Source organism: Delphinus delphis, chromosome 4, assembly GCF_949987515.2.
Source record: "Delphinus delphis chromosome 4, mDelDel1.2, whole genome shotgun sequence".
NCBI lineage: Eukaryota > Metazoa > Chordata > Mammalia > Artiodactyla > Delphinidae > Delphinus > Delphinus delphis.
In genome coordinates this window covers 93,780,788-93,796,210 of record NC_082686.1, presented here as the reverse complement: position 1 = coordinate 93,796,210, position 15,423 = coordinate 93,780,788, and the positions used below count along the sequence as shown (strand labels likewise).

Here is a 15,423-nt window from a genome sequence, read left to right as displayed (position 1 = left end):
AGGATAAGGCTTGTGTGGAGAATCCTTATGGTACCAAGTAAAACAAGTCCACCTTCTCTCCTTTTCTCAGGCCTTTGAGGAGCTGGAGCTACACAGGAAACCACTGAAGAGGCCCTGAGACCAGCTCACCAGCACCAAGCTGCAGGGCCTTGCTCCATAATGGAGTTCAGCTGCTTAAACAGCCCTGCCTTCCTCTGGCCAGCTACCCAGGCCAGGTGATACAATCGTTTACTTGAAGGTTCCTGCATTATAAAACTGCATCAAGGGCCCATGAGTGATCTGGGAGGCCCAGCTGAGGATCCAGGGAGGCCGGGCAGCTGTCCAGAGTTGTCCAGTGCCACATTTGCAGAGGAGGAAGCCACAGCATCACTCTGATTCTAAGGCTCCCATTCACAGGGTCAGAGCTGCCTAAATGACTTAGGAGACCAACCCTTCCAAGGAACTGGAGAAGCAAGGATTCTCTTAGGTCTGTGATCTGGAGTAGGGGCAAGAAGGAGATGAGTTATGAACGGGAGTGCAGCTGGCAGAGAGAGGCAGAGGGAAGGGGAGAGCTACATAAGCTCAGGGCATGGAAAGTGGCTGATGTTGTCATAACCCTGTCACTCAGCATCATCAGCTTCCTTCAATATTAGTTTGAGGGCTTCCCTGGTGGCGCAGTGGTTGAGAGTCCGCCTGCCGATGCAGGGACACGGGTTCGTGCCCCGGTCCGGGAGGATCCCACATGCCGCGGAGCGGCTGGGCCCGTGAGCCATGGCCGCTGAACCTGCGAGTCCGGAGCCTGTGCTCCGCAACGGGAGAGGCCACAACAGTGAGAGGCCCGAGTACCGCAAAAAAAAAAAAAAAAAAAAAAAAAAAAAAAAAAAAAATATATATATATATATATATATATATTAGTTTGATAATGGGCCAAAGAAGCATCGGAGCCTGGGGAGTGATTCCACCTGGCTCAATTTCCCACTCCACATATGTGACTAAGTAGCTATGTGACCTCTTGCAGGTTACTTAACTTTTTGGACCTCAATTTCCTCATCTATGAGGAAAATATCAAAATACTTACTTTGGATGACTTATACGAAAGTTAGGCAAGACTCTTTATGCATTCATTCCATAAATACGTATTAAATGCTCTTTTGGTGTTCTGTGACTAATTTTCAACATGTGTGTGTGATGGGGGAGGTGCCCCACACCTCCAACAAGCAATGCTCTGGACACCAGCTGGGTGTCCTACAGTTCAACTCAATTCTGACAATATCTACCTGGAGATAGCAGCAGATTCCACAGATTAAGGGTTCAGTCCTGCAAAACTGTAGGATCACCCCCAACCTCAGACACCAGACGCAAACCCAGGTTGTCACCTATGCTTTTCTCCAAGCTATAGATTGGAGGTTCCAACAATCCCCTCCAACTCAGGATGCCAATGGTTGTTACTGTACTTCTGACCACCTGGCTATAAATCAGAGGTTCCCAAAACCTCCTCCTCTGGTTCAATTAATTTGCTAGAGTGGCTCAAAGAACTCAGAGAAATATTTTACTTACTAGATTACTGATTTATTATAAAAAGAATACAACTCAGGAACAGCCAGATGGAAGAGGTACGAAAGTCAGGGTAGGTGGGAAGGGGTGCAGAGCTTCCATGCCTTCTGGAGGTGCACTACTCTCCCCAAATCTGCATGTGTTCACCAACTGGAAGCTTTCTGAACTCTGTCCTTTGGGTTTTTATGGAGGCTTCATTACCTAGTTATGATTGATTAAATCATTGGCCAATGGTGATTGATAAAACCTCCAGCCCATCTCTCCTCCCCAGAGGCCAGCAGGGTGGGAAAGTCCCAACCCTCTAATCACATGGTTGGTTCTCCTGGCAACCAGCCCCCATCCTTAGGTGCTTCCAAAAGTCACCTCATTCACATAACAAAAGACACCTTTTTTTTTTGGCCATGCAAGGGGGGCAGGGGCGGGATAGTTCCCTGACCAGGGATTGAACCCTTGCCCCCTGCAGTGGAAGGGTGAAGTCTTAACCACTGGACTACCAGGGAAGTCCCACAAAAGACTCCTTTAACTCTCTGAACATTTAGGAAATTTGAAGGATTTGGGGAGCTGTGAGCCAGGAACTTTGGACAAAGATCAAGTACATGTGAAAAATACACTTTGGTCATCTGAATGACCAAATATATATTTCTTACAAATCACAATATCATAAATTTCCACTATCTGCCAGGGACGTTTCCAGACACTAATGATCAGCAATGAACAAAACAGACAAAAATCCCTAAAATCTCTGCCTTCATAAAACTTACATTGTCTATTTATATCCAATACAATAAATACGTAAGAAGTTATATACATGGTCTGTCAGATGTTGATGATAATTTTGGAGAAAAATAAAGCAGAAGAAAAGTGGACTGCAATTTTAGGGGTGTCAAGGAAGGCCTTGCTGAAAGGATGATACTTGAACAAAGATCTGAAGGAGGAGAAACAATATATACATAGCACCTGCACAATGCCTGCCATGGAATTGGTGCCGTGATTTTTGTATTACCATCACCGCAATCATTATAATTATTATTCACTTTCTTCTTAGTGTCCCAGAAAAATAGCTAATATAGAACTGGTAGAAACAACTCAAAACACTGATATTAATATTAATACTAATAGTGATAATAATACCTACATTAACTAAGATTGGTTGAACACACTATTATTTACAAGGTCTGAATTACAGAACCTAACTCCAGGAGGATAACTTCTCCAACTCTTGGTGTAGGAGAGATTCTCTTAAAATGCTGATTGGTTTTTAGATTTAAAAAGGCAGTAATCATGTATAGTACTGTCTGGAGTACAGTAGTACAGTATCTTTATTTCAAGCCCAGGGTGTCCGGAAGCAAGTGTAAAAGCAGTGGTGAAGTAGCTGGTACACTGCTAAGAAGCACCAAGTGATAACGATTGTGTTTGTTGGACTTACGAACAAATTGGACTTAGGAATGCGCTCTCGGAACTTAGGGGACTTAACAGTATTTCCACTTAATTTTAAATGAGTGGATCTGATGGAATAGTAGGAATTATCTGGTATGTCCATACTTCCTTTGCTTTCTCAGCACTTGTGAAGGTAAAGTGAGAGAATTAACACAGAAAACAGTCACACTATACAGGAATTTTTTTAACTTCACCATCAGTTGAAATTTATAGTGGTAATTTTTAGAATATGATTTTACTTGGCTGTCTAAGAAAAAACCTGATGGAAAAAATCCCTTCTCTCTTATGCTTTTATCATAGTTTATTTCCACATAACAGCATGACAAAATAATCTTTCCCTTTAGGGTTTTTCTCCTGAAATTCCATGAGCACTGTCTGACCTTGCAGTTCACAAGGTTAATGATTCAACTGTAACTTATTAAAGTTAGTTAGCTATACTTTAATTCCTCTTGAAAGGCATTGCATGGCTTTCTTACACTTCAATAGTCTAATAATACAGAGCTATACTAAAGTAAAAACAAAAAGGCAGTAATCAAACTATATACTATAAATAACTGATTATATATTTCTCTTAATTTCAGCTAATTCCTTTTCCAGAAGGTTCCAAAACTAAAATAAAATGATAGTTTGAGGCATTATAAAGCTAGTTCAAGAAATTCTAAGTTACAACAGAAATCATTTTCTGTGACTTTGGGAAAATGACTTCACCTCTCTGGACTTTCATTTTACACTCTAGCACTTGTAAAATAAAATAACTAGATGGTTATCTAGGATTCCTTCTTAAATGTTTTTCTATGACTATTATTAATTACTTACTCAATGGAGACAATGACAGCATTCAATTCCTCAGCCATTGCTTTACACAGTTCATCATAATACCTGATTTCTGAAAGAGACAAAGGTGCAAACACTCACTATAAAGCAGTTTATTTAATATTGTCCGTTCTTAAATTCTGCTAACTATGGATTGTTTTTGGACTTGGACTTAAGTTATTAATAATAAAAACAATAAAAAGTAAATATGAACATATACCTCATTAACAGAGCTACATGTACAAATGTAAAAAATTAATCTGGTTTCTCATAAAATGCAATTACTATAAAATAACAGGAAATCCATATTAGATTACCTTTGAATGTGTTTTTAACTGACTAAAAATTTATTTCATAATGGACGATATGAAGTGCATCAGATTCATTCTGATTTTGTATTTCTTCAAATGTATGCCTTTCCAGAAATCACAGAAAATAAGCAGTTTCCTCCTTAGAACCAAAAAATTTTTCTCTTTTAACACCATCATTTGCTGTGATTCTGAAAAGTCACCAATCTGAAGAATATGGTATTCCGTTTAAACCAACACAGAACAAATAGAATTTTAGGAAGTCTTAGCATTTCTTAGAAAGGGAATCCACAGGTTTGCAGTGACAGAAGCAATTTTAATATGTAAAAATTTAATCCCTTAGGCTGTTCTTTTAATATATTAATGTTTTTATAATATATTAAGAGCTGGATTGTGTCAACAGAAAGCCAAATACTACCTTATTTATAGGTTTTCCAAGGCAGTCTAAGAACCAGAAGTTCAATAACTACATAAACACCTGCACACCTACCTCCAGCTCTTCCTCTGGCCGAAGTGATCAGCCAAAATTATGTGGAAAAGGCCAGGCTGACTCACAATCCATACCATTCCTGGCACTTATACTTCCTGGCCTCTGATGTATTGATACTATCTCACCTGGCAAGTGTCCAGTGCTACAGATGCACCCTTTTCTAGGGCAGAGACTCTGTCTTACTCAGTTTTGTATCCCCATCACCAAGCACACATTAGGGTGACCAGAGGTCCAGGTTTGCATACAACTCTTTGAGTTTTTATACTGAAAGTCCTGCACCCTGGGAAACTACTCAGTCCTGGGCAAACCTACATATTCAGTAATCATCTTATGGAAATGTGAACAAATCAATGAATAAAAGAATAAATGATGAATATGGAGTTAAATGAAATGAGATTACTAGAAAAAGTTATACTTTTTGGCCTTTGCTGCATTAAAAAAAAAAAAAAGACAAACTAGAACAAGTTGCCATCGCCTTTAAACTTAGGGGATGCCAAAAGCTCTGGGCTGAAGATGAGAAAGTAGCGCCATAATAACTACAAGCAGAGATAAGGCCCTTATTTCCTCCTTAGTATGCTTTTCACTAGGCTGCTCCCCTTGGCTGCCTGACTTTTTTTTTTTTTTTTTTTGCCTGACATTTTTAATGTGTGATCTGTTCATGAAAGTTTTCCAATACCAAAGAGAATGTTCTTGAACTTTGCAAGGTCGTTTCCTTTTAACTGTGGCGTATGTTTTATATTTTCATCTTTGTTTTCACAAGCAGATGAAATGTTGATGAGTTAACGTGTATTCAGAAATACTTGTTCTATTTCATAGAAAGGTGTCTTCAAAACACAAGTTGGCATAGAGCTACAGATAATGGCCTCATATTCTGGCCCAGGGAAACTTTACCTTGTTTTGGTGCAGAAAGCAACTTCAGTACTTCACAATACGTTAGTCTAGGATTTAGGTTACAGGAAATATTTTCAAAACAGTCTGCCTGAATCAACAAACAAACAGGCAAAACCCTTGATGTAGGGTAGCTATATAATCATATAGGGTAGCTATATAATCAATCATCCAAACCAGGACCCTTTCAAGAATGGGAAGGGGGGGCACTATGAATAATTTTGCTGAGACAATAGGGATAACTGGGACTGCCACGGGAACCAAGTCCAATGGCTCCCTTCTCCTTACCCAGTAAGAAAGTCATTTCAATCACACATCTCTGTGGGCCAGCTACAACCCCAAACAACCTGAATGTGACCAGGACATACTTGCACTTGCCAAGGCCCAGCCTCCTCCGTGAATGTAAACAACGCTGCGTTTCAGCGGCTCTTCTGGCTTTGCAGAGCCTTCAAACACTCTGACTTCCACACCGTCAAAGTCAGTGTCTGTTACTTTCACCTGAGCAGACGACCATGCACTTTTCTTGCCAAAAGAAATGATGATGAAGTTCAGCACGAGCAGATGATGGCTGAGGCCCAAGTAGTGTATCAGGTTACTCTGCAGGATGAGGGGGGAATGAGGGAGAGTGTGTGTCAGCTAAGTTATCACCTGAGCCACACTCGCCAACCCTTCAGTATGCGAATTCTTACAAGCAATTGCCGCTGCCCTTGAGGACTCACTGGCTACTTTTAATACAATAACAAATCATATTTACCTTTCGTTTTCAGAACTTCGAGAGTATTTTCATCTGAAAATATCAGAGTAAATCTCCTTTGATCTTCAGATGGTCTCTGAGAGGGAAATCTGTCATCAGTCTCATTTTATCAAGAAGGTTTAGAAATTAGCTGAACTTGCCCATTTTGCTGGATAAATGGCAGTTCTGCGACTCAAACCTAGGAACTGTGAATTCCAGGATTCAGTCCCTTCCTCCGACCCCTGCCCACCCTAAATCAGCACATCACAGTTCCAATAACATACTAGGAACGGAGGAAGAATACTTTATTTGAATACAAATAGAAGAGAGGAGAGTTTTATATTTACTATAAGTATTTTTAAAGTGTTTTTAAGCTTATATATTGAAGTGTGTCTGGTTGTTTTGAGAGTAAGAGAAAGGAATGAGTGTGTGAGAGGGAAGGAGCAGAGTCAACTGCAGTCCTGGCAGACCAGCTCAGACACAACCAGGAGCTTTCCAGAAATGTACAAAAAACATGCAGCCTGTTGTCTCTTCCCTTCTGAGCCCTGAGGGCATTGAGCTCTGCATTAAGTGTTCACAGGAAGTTATCTGGTTGGAGAGGAGACCCAGGCCATCCACCCAGCAAAGACCCTGTGGAGTGTATTCCCTCTTTCTACTTCTTATACAAGCTCTTCCTATTGAGTACACTTATAAAACTGACCTCCCTGCAAGACCTACTGGCCGGCCATGTTTCAAAGTCAGAGAATTAGAAGCCATCTGGAAGCCCGTGACTAGTTAAGGTAGAGAGGCCCAGAAGTGTCACAGAGTGGTTAGAAACCTTCCCGGCACAGGCGCGTGAACTCAGATACTGTATCGCCTAGTGGCTCTCAAACCTTGAAGGGGAGCAGCTGGAGAGTAACAGTGCCCTTCTGTAGAATATGAAACAGAATGCTGATGATTAGTGAAATATTTAATGCCCTCATAAGATCAAGAAAACAATGTTCCTAATAGAAATGAGAACTGTATGCAGTCTGCAATACACCATAATACAGCTTCCCAGCATGTACATGGGGCACACTGGTATGCCTTGAAGAGGATACAGATGTGCTGTGACACTGATCCCCTCAGCCCCTGGGCAGCCAAGTTCCTGAGTTGTTTACCCCAGTGTCCCATATAAAATTGTATACATATGCCCTGCTGTGAAGAGTTGGAAAGACTGCATTATAAAACCATTAGCAAGTGTTCATGAAAAACAAGAACAAGAGGCAATTTATCTAACCATGAACAGCTTTTCCAATAATTCTATTAATATTCATTTGCTGGAAATATAAGCAACAGGAAAGCAAATGAATATTAAGAAAATAATTCAATTTCTATATGTACAATTGACCAATTTATTGAAAAAGTTAAAGCAACTGTTAACGTTCTCGATACGAAACAAACAAATGTGAGTGTGTGCGTGCACCCTAACCACAAGTTTAAGGGTTTAAGGTCTTTGGCAAATTGGGAAAAAGCAATCATCACTTAAGTTTTGTGGTAACACGTCAGTCTAACTTGGGGAATATGGAGATCTGCCAGGGCATGGCCGAGAATGTATTCACTAAGATTTCTAGAGTTCACACAATAAACCCTTGTCAATTAACAGAGAACACGCAAGATCCATTCCATTTCTCACAGGCCAAGTAGCTTGATAGGCATCAAATGATAAACTATGAACAAAGACATGGCAGGCTTGGCTCTGTTACTTTTTGAACTACATTTTTTGTTTTTAGTTAAATGAAGACTTCATTGAATATATAAGACAAATCATATGAGTTTCTTCAACTAAAGGAAAGCTGTAAAACAAGTGAGTTGTCTTTACAAGGCAGATTAGAGAAGAGTATTCATTTTCATAGAATCCACCCCGGGTTTCCTTTATGTGTACTGCATGCCCTGAGTGCATGCAGACTTGCCTCAATCTGCCCATACCTTTCCAGAAGCACCTCTGCTGTATTAGCTTATGAGCACTTGCATTAATAGAATTTCTGAACAACTATCTGCATTGTTCACAACATTGACAGGGTGGTGTGGGAGCAGAAGTGCTGATTGGAGAAAGGACAGTTTGTTTATGAAGGAGAAAAAAATAAGCAGATGGGTGTAAGAAAGGCTGGATGGGTGGGAAAAGAAGAATCCAGAAAGGTATTAAAATAAAATTGTGCTAAGGTTTGGAATTGTATTGATAAATTAGAGAATGAAAAATCATTATCCTGCAGACAATAATGACTTTGTTTCAAAATTTGAAAATGAAGAGAAACAAGCAGTAATCTGTCATTAACCAATTTATCGTTACTATTATTAATAATAATAGTTATCACTGCCTGAGTGCCTACAGTATGAGGAGAGGTTGTTGAATTCTGGCTACAATTCTGTTATTTTCCTCCTTGTGAAGAAGAGAGAAGAGAAGTTTAGAGACTAAGTAACCAGTATAGAAGCTGGATTCCTGGAACTATGAGAGGGCTGCAGGACATACAGAATTACCCTAGAGATGCTGGTTGAGAACAGTGTGGGCCCAGGAAGCTGCTCTGAGTCCTATCCGGGATAGGATGACATTCATATGTGTATGTGCTGTCATGTGGCATGATAAAACTGTGAATGGTATCTAACTTTGTTCCCTAATATCTGTTTCCGTTAGCTCCTCTTACTACTCCCCTCCCATCTCTACTGTCCAACAGGTAAAATCAGTAGCCAAGCCTTTATGTAGTTGTTATTTCAGGGAAGGGATATGAGAACAAATAGCAAAGAAACAGAAATGTCCTCCTGTTTTTGATTTTCAAAAGCCTATATCCTTGGGAGAATTAAAAAAGACATTGATTTAGGAGATTACATGATGAGTAAGAAGTCTCCTAGAATAGGAAGTGATTCTCCGAGCTAGGTGGTGGAAGAGGGGAGGAGAAATTATTAGAGATGAAATGAGGAATGAACGGATTGATATCTGAGATCCAATGAAAAAAGAAGCTTGGGACACAGCAACCCTCAGACATGTCTATGTAATCTGAGAGCAACAGACATGTACCCCATGCCCAGACAGAACCGTGGAAAAAGGCAAGACTCTAGGGAAGAGTGACCGCAAGGTATGTTTAGGAAGGTGGTGCCTCAAATGGCCTCAGAGAGCCCCGCTCAGGCTCCAGCTTGTGCAGGAGCAGCAGAATGACTCCATGTGTCCAGAAAGGCATAAAAACAGGAAGGCTGCATGAATGTCTTGCAGATGGGTCTGAGACAACTTCTCCGTTATCCATGGCCCACTACATGTTCTCAAGGGTCTAACAGGAATAGAAGAGAGTACTAATGGACCTGAAGGGCTCTTATAAGTAAAAACAAAGGATATCCCAGGGCAACTTGTAGGAACCAAACACCATGGACCAGGTGGAATATGAATGTGGGCTAAGGATGAGTACCCAGATGGCTCCCCCCATGCATTATGCATCAACATCACATGAGACACTTCAAAACCTAAAAGAAAACAGTGATGGGGGAATACCTAAATTCACTGGAATTAAGTTCTACCTAAAGAATGAAGACTCAAAATATAGATCAAGTTATATTTCTTGCATCCTTGAGTTTGTGAAATGAGATTCAGATCCACCCAAGAAACATTCTCTAGTTAACAAAGTTTCCTGAAACCTATTTAGAAGTAGCTGGAAAACTCCAGTAGCACAAAGAAGCAAGCCAAGTGTTAAGAATTTCACAGGTTGCGAACTGACCCAGTTTTGTCTAGATGAAGTACTCCAGGGCAGTACTAGAGGTCTTAAAACTTGCCCCATAACCATTTCAGGCTCTAGAAGGGAATTCTGCCTGAGGAGGTGGAAGGGATGAAGGGTACTCATTACACTTCAGTAGAACCAGATACAGCAAAATAGGTGGCCACTGGCTCCCTACCCAGGTCTGATGACCAAAGGTCAGAGGACAAGCAAAAATCAAAGGCAGCCAAGCAGAATCTATACTCTGCTTATTAAAATATGTTCGTTGTTAGTTTATAAATGGGGTTGTTCTCTGCTAATTCATTCACCATACAAATTAGAAAATCTATTCAACGGGCAGGGAAACTTAAGGGGGAGAAATAGACCTAGACCATCTTCTGGAGCTGAGGGAAACAGAGGAGAGCCAAGACTTGTAAATGAATAGCTGATGTTAGTTAAGCAATACAGTCTTAGTAAGAGAAGCCTAGACAAAGGGTTGCACAAGCCCAGAGAAGGAAGGAATTACTTGTGTTTGTTCGTTCTGGGATGAAATCTGATACGGCATCTATTCTGAATCGTGCCTTAATAGAAGACGAAGTGCGAGTAGCAAGGAAAAGGATAGGAATCCAAGATGCCAAAGTGTCGGGCAAGTGTTATAATTCAAAAGCCTATGGGAAGAAAAGCTAAGTAAGGCAAGTGTAGGCAGGGGGAGCCGGCAATAAAAGGCTCAGTCTAGGAGGCAGGTAGGAAGCCAAAGTCAGCAGCACAGACTGCAGACTGAATACCTGGTTAAAAGCCCAGCTCCCCCGCTTTCCAGCAGTGGGGTCTTGGGCACGTTCTTCACCCTCTCTGCGCCTCAATTTCTCATCTGTAAAACAGAAATGACATACTAACTGGTTCAAAATACTGTTGTGAAGCTTAAAAAAGTAAAAACCCCTAGCACAGTGCCTGGCACATACCAAGCCTTCTATGAGTTGGTTATCGTTACCGTCACACCTCTGATCTGGAAGATCACTGCATGAAGAAATGTGAGCCCAGGGACAGAGAGCTCAATGTTTCCAGGGAAGCTGAGACTATCATTTTCTCCCATTGTGTACATTTGTTACTAGGACCCCAATGATCACCAAGTTCTGAAATTACTACAGGTGAAAAAGATGTCAAATATTTATTTCTAAAAAGTTCATCTGTGTGCTCATGTCAAAGTGGGAGGGAGAGGTGGGGAAAAGCCATAGTACTCTGATATTCCATACACATCAACAACTTAGCATGTGGTCAAATTTCAACATGAACCAACCACATTAAATAATTAGAGCATCTATTATAACTCACTACCTGCTTCGTTTCTCACATTCAAAGTTTTGTATTCCATGCCAGTGGTTTCCCAACTTTTCCAGTGATGGCCATTTCATTCTGTCAAGCAGCTTTTAAATTCTCCCCTCCAGATTCTGCTCTATTCCTGCCTATTACAGGAAAACAATTTCATAGAACACTTACCTGTATGAAAATTTATGGTCACATTTTTTTAAACATTGTAAAGTTTGAGTATACTTTAAAATGCAGATTTATTTTTTTTCTATTGGTGCACAAATTATATGACCTTCACTTAAGACCACTGTACAGATCACCTGTGATTCACTAATGCAGCGCTTTTGTTCTACAAACAACCTAAATGTTTGCGCCAAGGAACTATCAAAAGTCAAGTAACTATAATTCAACAAGTGTTAATTAGGCACCTACTGTATGTAAAGATTCTGCTACATGTTACAAGGATACAAAGATGGGTGAAAGATGGACTGAGAACTTAAGTAGCTAAGAATTTAAATCTTGCCTGACTCCCGCAAATTTCCATCTGTCTTTAAGTTTTCACAGTTCTCTGAACTTTCTCTAAGACTTTAACTTTTAAGGGAAATCCTCTGGTTTGAAAGCATTGATTCAGATTAAATTTTTTTTAAGTTACAGACCAAACAAAACTTGCCTGCAGGCCAAATCTGGACTAAGGGCCACAAACTGCAACTTCTGATGTAGAGGATGATCCAGTCTTACTGCAGGTGCAGCTGGAAAGGTGGTGGCAGATGAAATGCTCTTAGTTGTTAATGGTTAAACAACAAAGATTTTGGACATTCTTTTTAACTTTTTATTTTATATTGGAGTATAGTTGATTAACAATGTTGTGTTAGTTTCAGATGTACAACAAAGTGATTCAGTTATACACATAAATGTATTTATTCTTTTTCAAATTCTTTTCTCAGTTAGGTTGTTACAGAATACTGAGCAGAATTCCCTGTGCTATACAGTGGACACTCTTTAATGAGACTATACTTTGGGAAAAATTATACAGCTGAGGTGTACACAGTAGATTGGTGGGAGAAGAGACCAGAGGGCAACAGCTATAATAGTTTGGCAATTGTCCACAGGAGAGAAATGAAGGTCTGCCCCAGGAGAATATAGAGGAGGGAATATATTCAAGAGAGATCACTGAGACGGAGTTGATAGGCCTTGGTAACTGCTCACATAGTAGTATATGGGATCAGGTTGGTAGGACACAGAGAAAGGATTGAAAGATCCTGGAGGGTCCTCACTTGGAGTATGAGAAACAGAGAAAACAGGCAGAACAGTCAGGGAAAGTAAGAAAAGTTCCATTTTAAAATTATTCCATTTAAAGCCAATGGGACATCTAGGTAGATAGGTCCAAAAGACAGATAGCAAATGCAGGGTCAGAGATTCAAGGAGGTCAGGCCTGGAGGAAGAGCTCAGAGGTAACTGTTAACAACTCAGACAGTAGTAAGACTCAGGAGATTTAGTGAAGAGACAGAACACAGTGACAAAGAAATAGACCAGGGAGGAAAACATTCTTTGACAGGCTGAAAAGAAGAATCTAGAGGGAGAAATCCAGAGATTGGCAAGAGGAAAACTGAGAGTGAATCAGAAAGTAAAAGTCAAATTTGGAAGAATTTTTTAAAAAGACTGATTATTTGGCAATTTGAGGGAGCTAAGGACTAAAAAAATGGCCATTAACATAATTAGGAAGTCATCACTACTAGCCAGGAGAAGTTTTAGGCACATTGCGGAGGCATAATCTAATTATTTCAACAGCCTCGTCATTGCTAGCTCTGCATTCCGACTACTGCTCCCTTAAAGATTTAATGGCTGTACCAACCTTTTGGCTTTGTCAAGATCTTCTCATGCCTCCCATTCCAACCTGCAGAGAATTCCTGTGTTCATGGTTGCTTAAGACAAGTGGTAAAAGTGTCAGTCCAGGCTAAGTGATACTCAGAAATTACAGCACCATATCAGTCTTCCTCACTCATGTGCAAAACTGGTCTAATTTCCAAGCTTTGTTAGGCAAATCTAGAAAACTGGTTAGGAGCAAAGACTAGGAAGCTTGACTGCCTAGGTTTGAATCTTATTTCTACTACATACCGGTTGTATGTCTTAGTTAATGTTCCTATGCCTTAATTTCCTCATCTATCAAATGGGAATACATTTTGTTGTGAAGCTGAAACTAACATACCATTGTAAAGCAATTATACTCCAATAAAGATGTTAAAATGAAAAAAAAAATGGGAATAAAAAATAAAATGAGAATAATAGTACTTAACTCACAGAGCTTTTCTGAAGATTAAATGAGTTAACATGTAGAAAGCACTTAGAACAGTGCCTGCCACATAGCAAACACTACGTAACTATTAATTATGATGATTACCAACTCATAATTAATATTGTGAAAGTGTTACTTAGTTTTTATCCCACAGAACAAACTTGACAATATTTAGGTCTAACTTACTGTTAATTAAGACTAACTAGAGTATTTAGAGAATGTTTGCTTAATTTATTAAAATTTACAAATTAAATGTTTAGAACAACTTGACTTGCTTTTGGCTATCAGTAACTTTTATGTGAACTTGTAATTTATGGTTAACTTGTAAGATCCCAGCATATCTTCTAATGAATTTGAGATATTATAAAGTTCTCCAAAAACTCTAAGTGATTTTTTTAGTTCTCTTTGTAATAAATATATATCATATAGAACTTGTAGAGGGAGAAACACTGTTAGCATCAGAACCTTAAAGAAATTGCAAGTGACCTGGAAAGAAAAATTAGAATTATAGGCTCATTTCAGAGATGGAAGGGGTAAGAGGGGGTTTGTAAAGGGTTGACCAAGAAGCTACTGGAATGGCCATCCTTCAGAGAAAGAGACCCAGAGGCAAGATTGAGTGCCCAGCCCAGGGAAAAAAGAAAAAAAAGGCATAACTATCCTACAAATGTGAAAGACACGAAGTTGTGACACAGACAAGTCCTTACATGGGCTGATTCCAATCCAACCTCACTTTTGGAGGTCGAATAGAGCTAATCACACATTTCTTCTAATGTTACACAATTCAGCCAGCTGGCCAATGCTCCACCTCTGAGACAATTGATAAGAGATTGAATGGATTCCTCACCACTGGAAGGAAGCTGCCTGGGAAGATAGAAAGGTAATGCAAGGTAACAGAATCAGGTCCTAGCCCTGCCTCTTAGCAACTTTGTGGTTTATGCAAAGTTATTATGTCATTCCGAGCCTCAGTTTTTTCCCGTGTGTTAACAAAATCGAACCTCATCCCCTTTCATTTGGTTATTGTGCGAATGTAATTAAAACATCTGGCACATAGCAGGCATTGGTGTATCTTATTTTACTCCTTTAAGCCAGTGGTTCTCAAAGCTGGAAGCATATTAGAATCACCTGGAAACTTTTAAAAATTACCAATGCCTGAGTCCCATTCCACACCTATTATATAATGATGTCTGGGAATGTGACCTAAGGCATAGGTATTGTTTTCAGCTCTCTAGGTAAATTCCTAGAGGAATTCCTTGCATACCTAGCAAAGTTGAGAATCACTATGTAAATCAACAAATTCATTCGACCAACATTTAAGTACCTATTTGGTCATGACTGCTCTACGCATTGGGGGTACAAGGATGAACAAAGCACAATGGCCTATTTTTGAGGAACATATAAACGTGGGAACATCCTAGACATAATAGATGATTATGATATGATGTAGAAACTTAAAAAGTAGAGATATGTACCTTAAAGTACAAAGGTATGTATCAGTATAACCAGCTTAGGAGAGGACAGAGTCGGCCTAACCTGGTTGCCTGGAGATAGTAGTAGCTGACTGAAATGAGTTTAATGAGTGATCAGTAGGCTGGTGAAGGAGAGGAGGGTGGGGAAAGGCACACAGATGTCTGTGGTTGTGGGACATGTGGGCTACACTTCAGTCTTCTGCCCGTCAATCTTACTTTGCTTTGCAAGTGTTCAGCATCACCCTCCTCCAGTAAGGATAAGAAGGCATCAAAGTCCTCTTTCCTAGTCCCACCCAGATTACAAGGATAAAAACATCCCTTTATTTGCTGGGGGTTGGATCTCTAACTCAACTCTGGTGAAAGGATGGGGCTCTGCTGGCAGGCTTTAGGCCACATGGTAAATTGCACCAAAGAGGGAAAGTCAATTTGCTCAGGGAAAGGAGGAATCCTAAAGTTGAATAA

The 15,423-nt window shown here is 40.0% G+C and overlaps 1 protein-coding gene across 1 annotated transcript in view; it reads right to left on the bottom strand.

The window, feature by feature from the left end:
* Window positions 1-15,423, bottom strand: part of NCEH1 (neutral cholesterol ester hydrolase 1) — a 67,787-nt gene that overhangs the window by 15,484 nt on the left and 36,880 nt on the right. The window contains exons 2-3 of the mRNA XM_060011130.1: window positions 5,838-6,066; window positions 3,787-3,856 (exon numbers count right to left, since the gene is read on the bottom strand). Of these exons, the coding sequence (XP_059867113.1) occupies window positions 3,787-3,856; window positions 5,838-6,066 (299 nt within the window). The remainder of the gene's footprint in view (window positions 1-3,786; window positions 3,857-5,837; window positions 6,067-15,423) is intronic.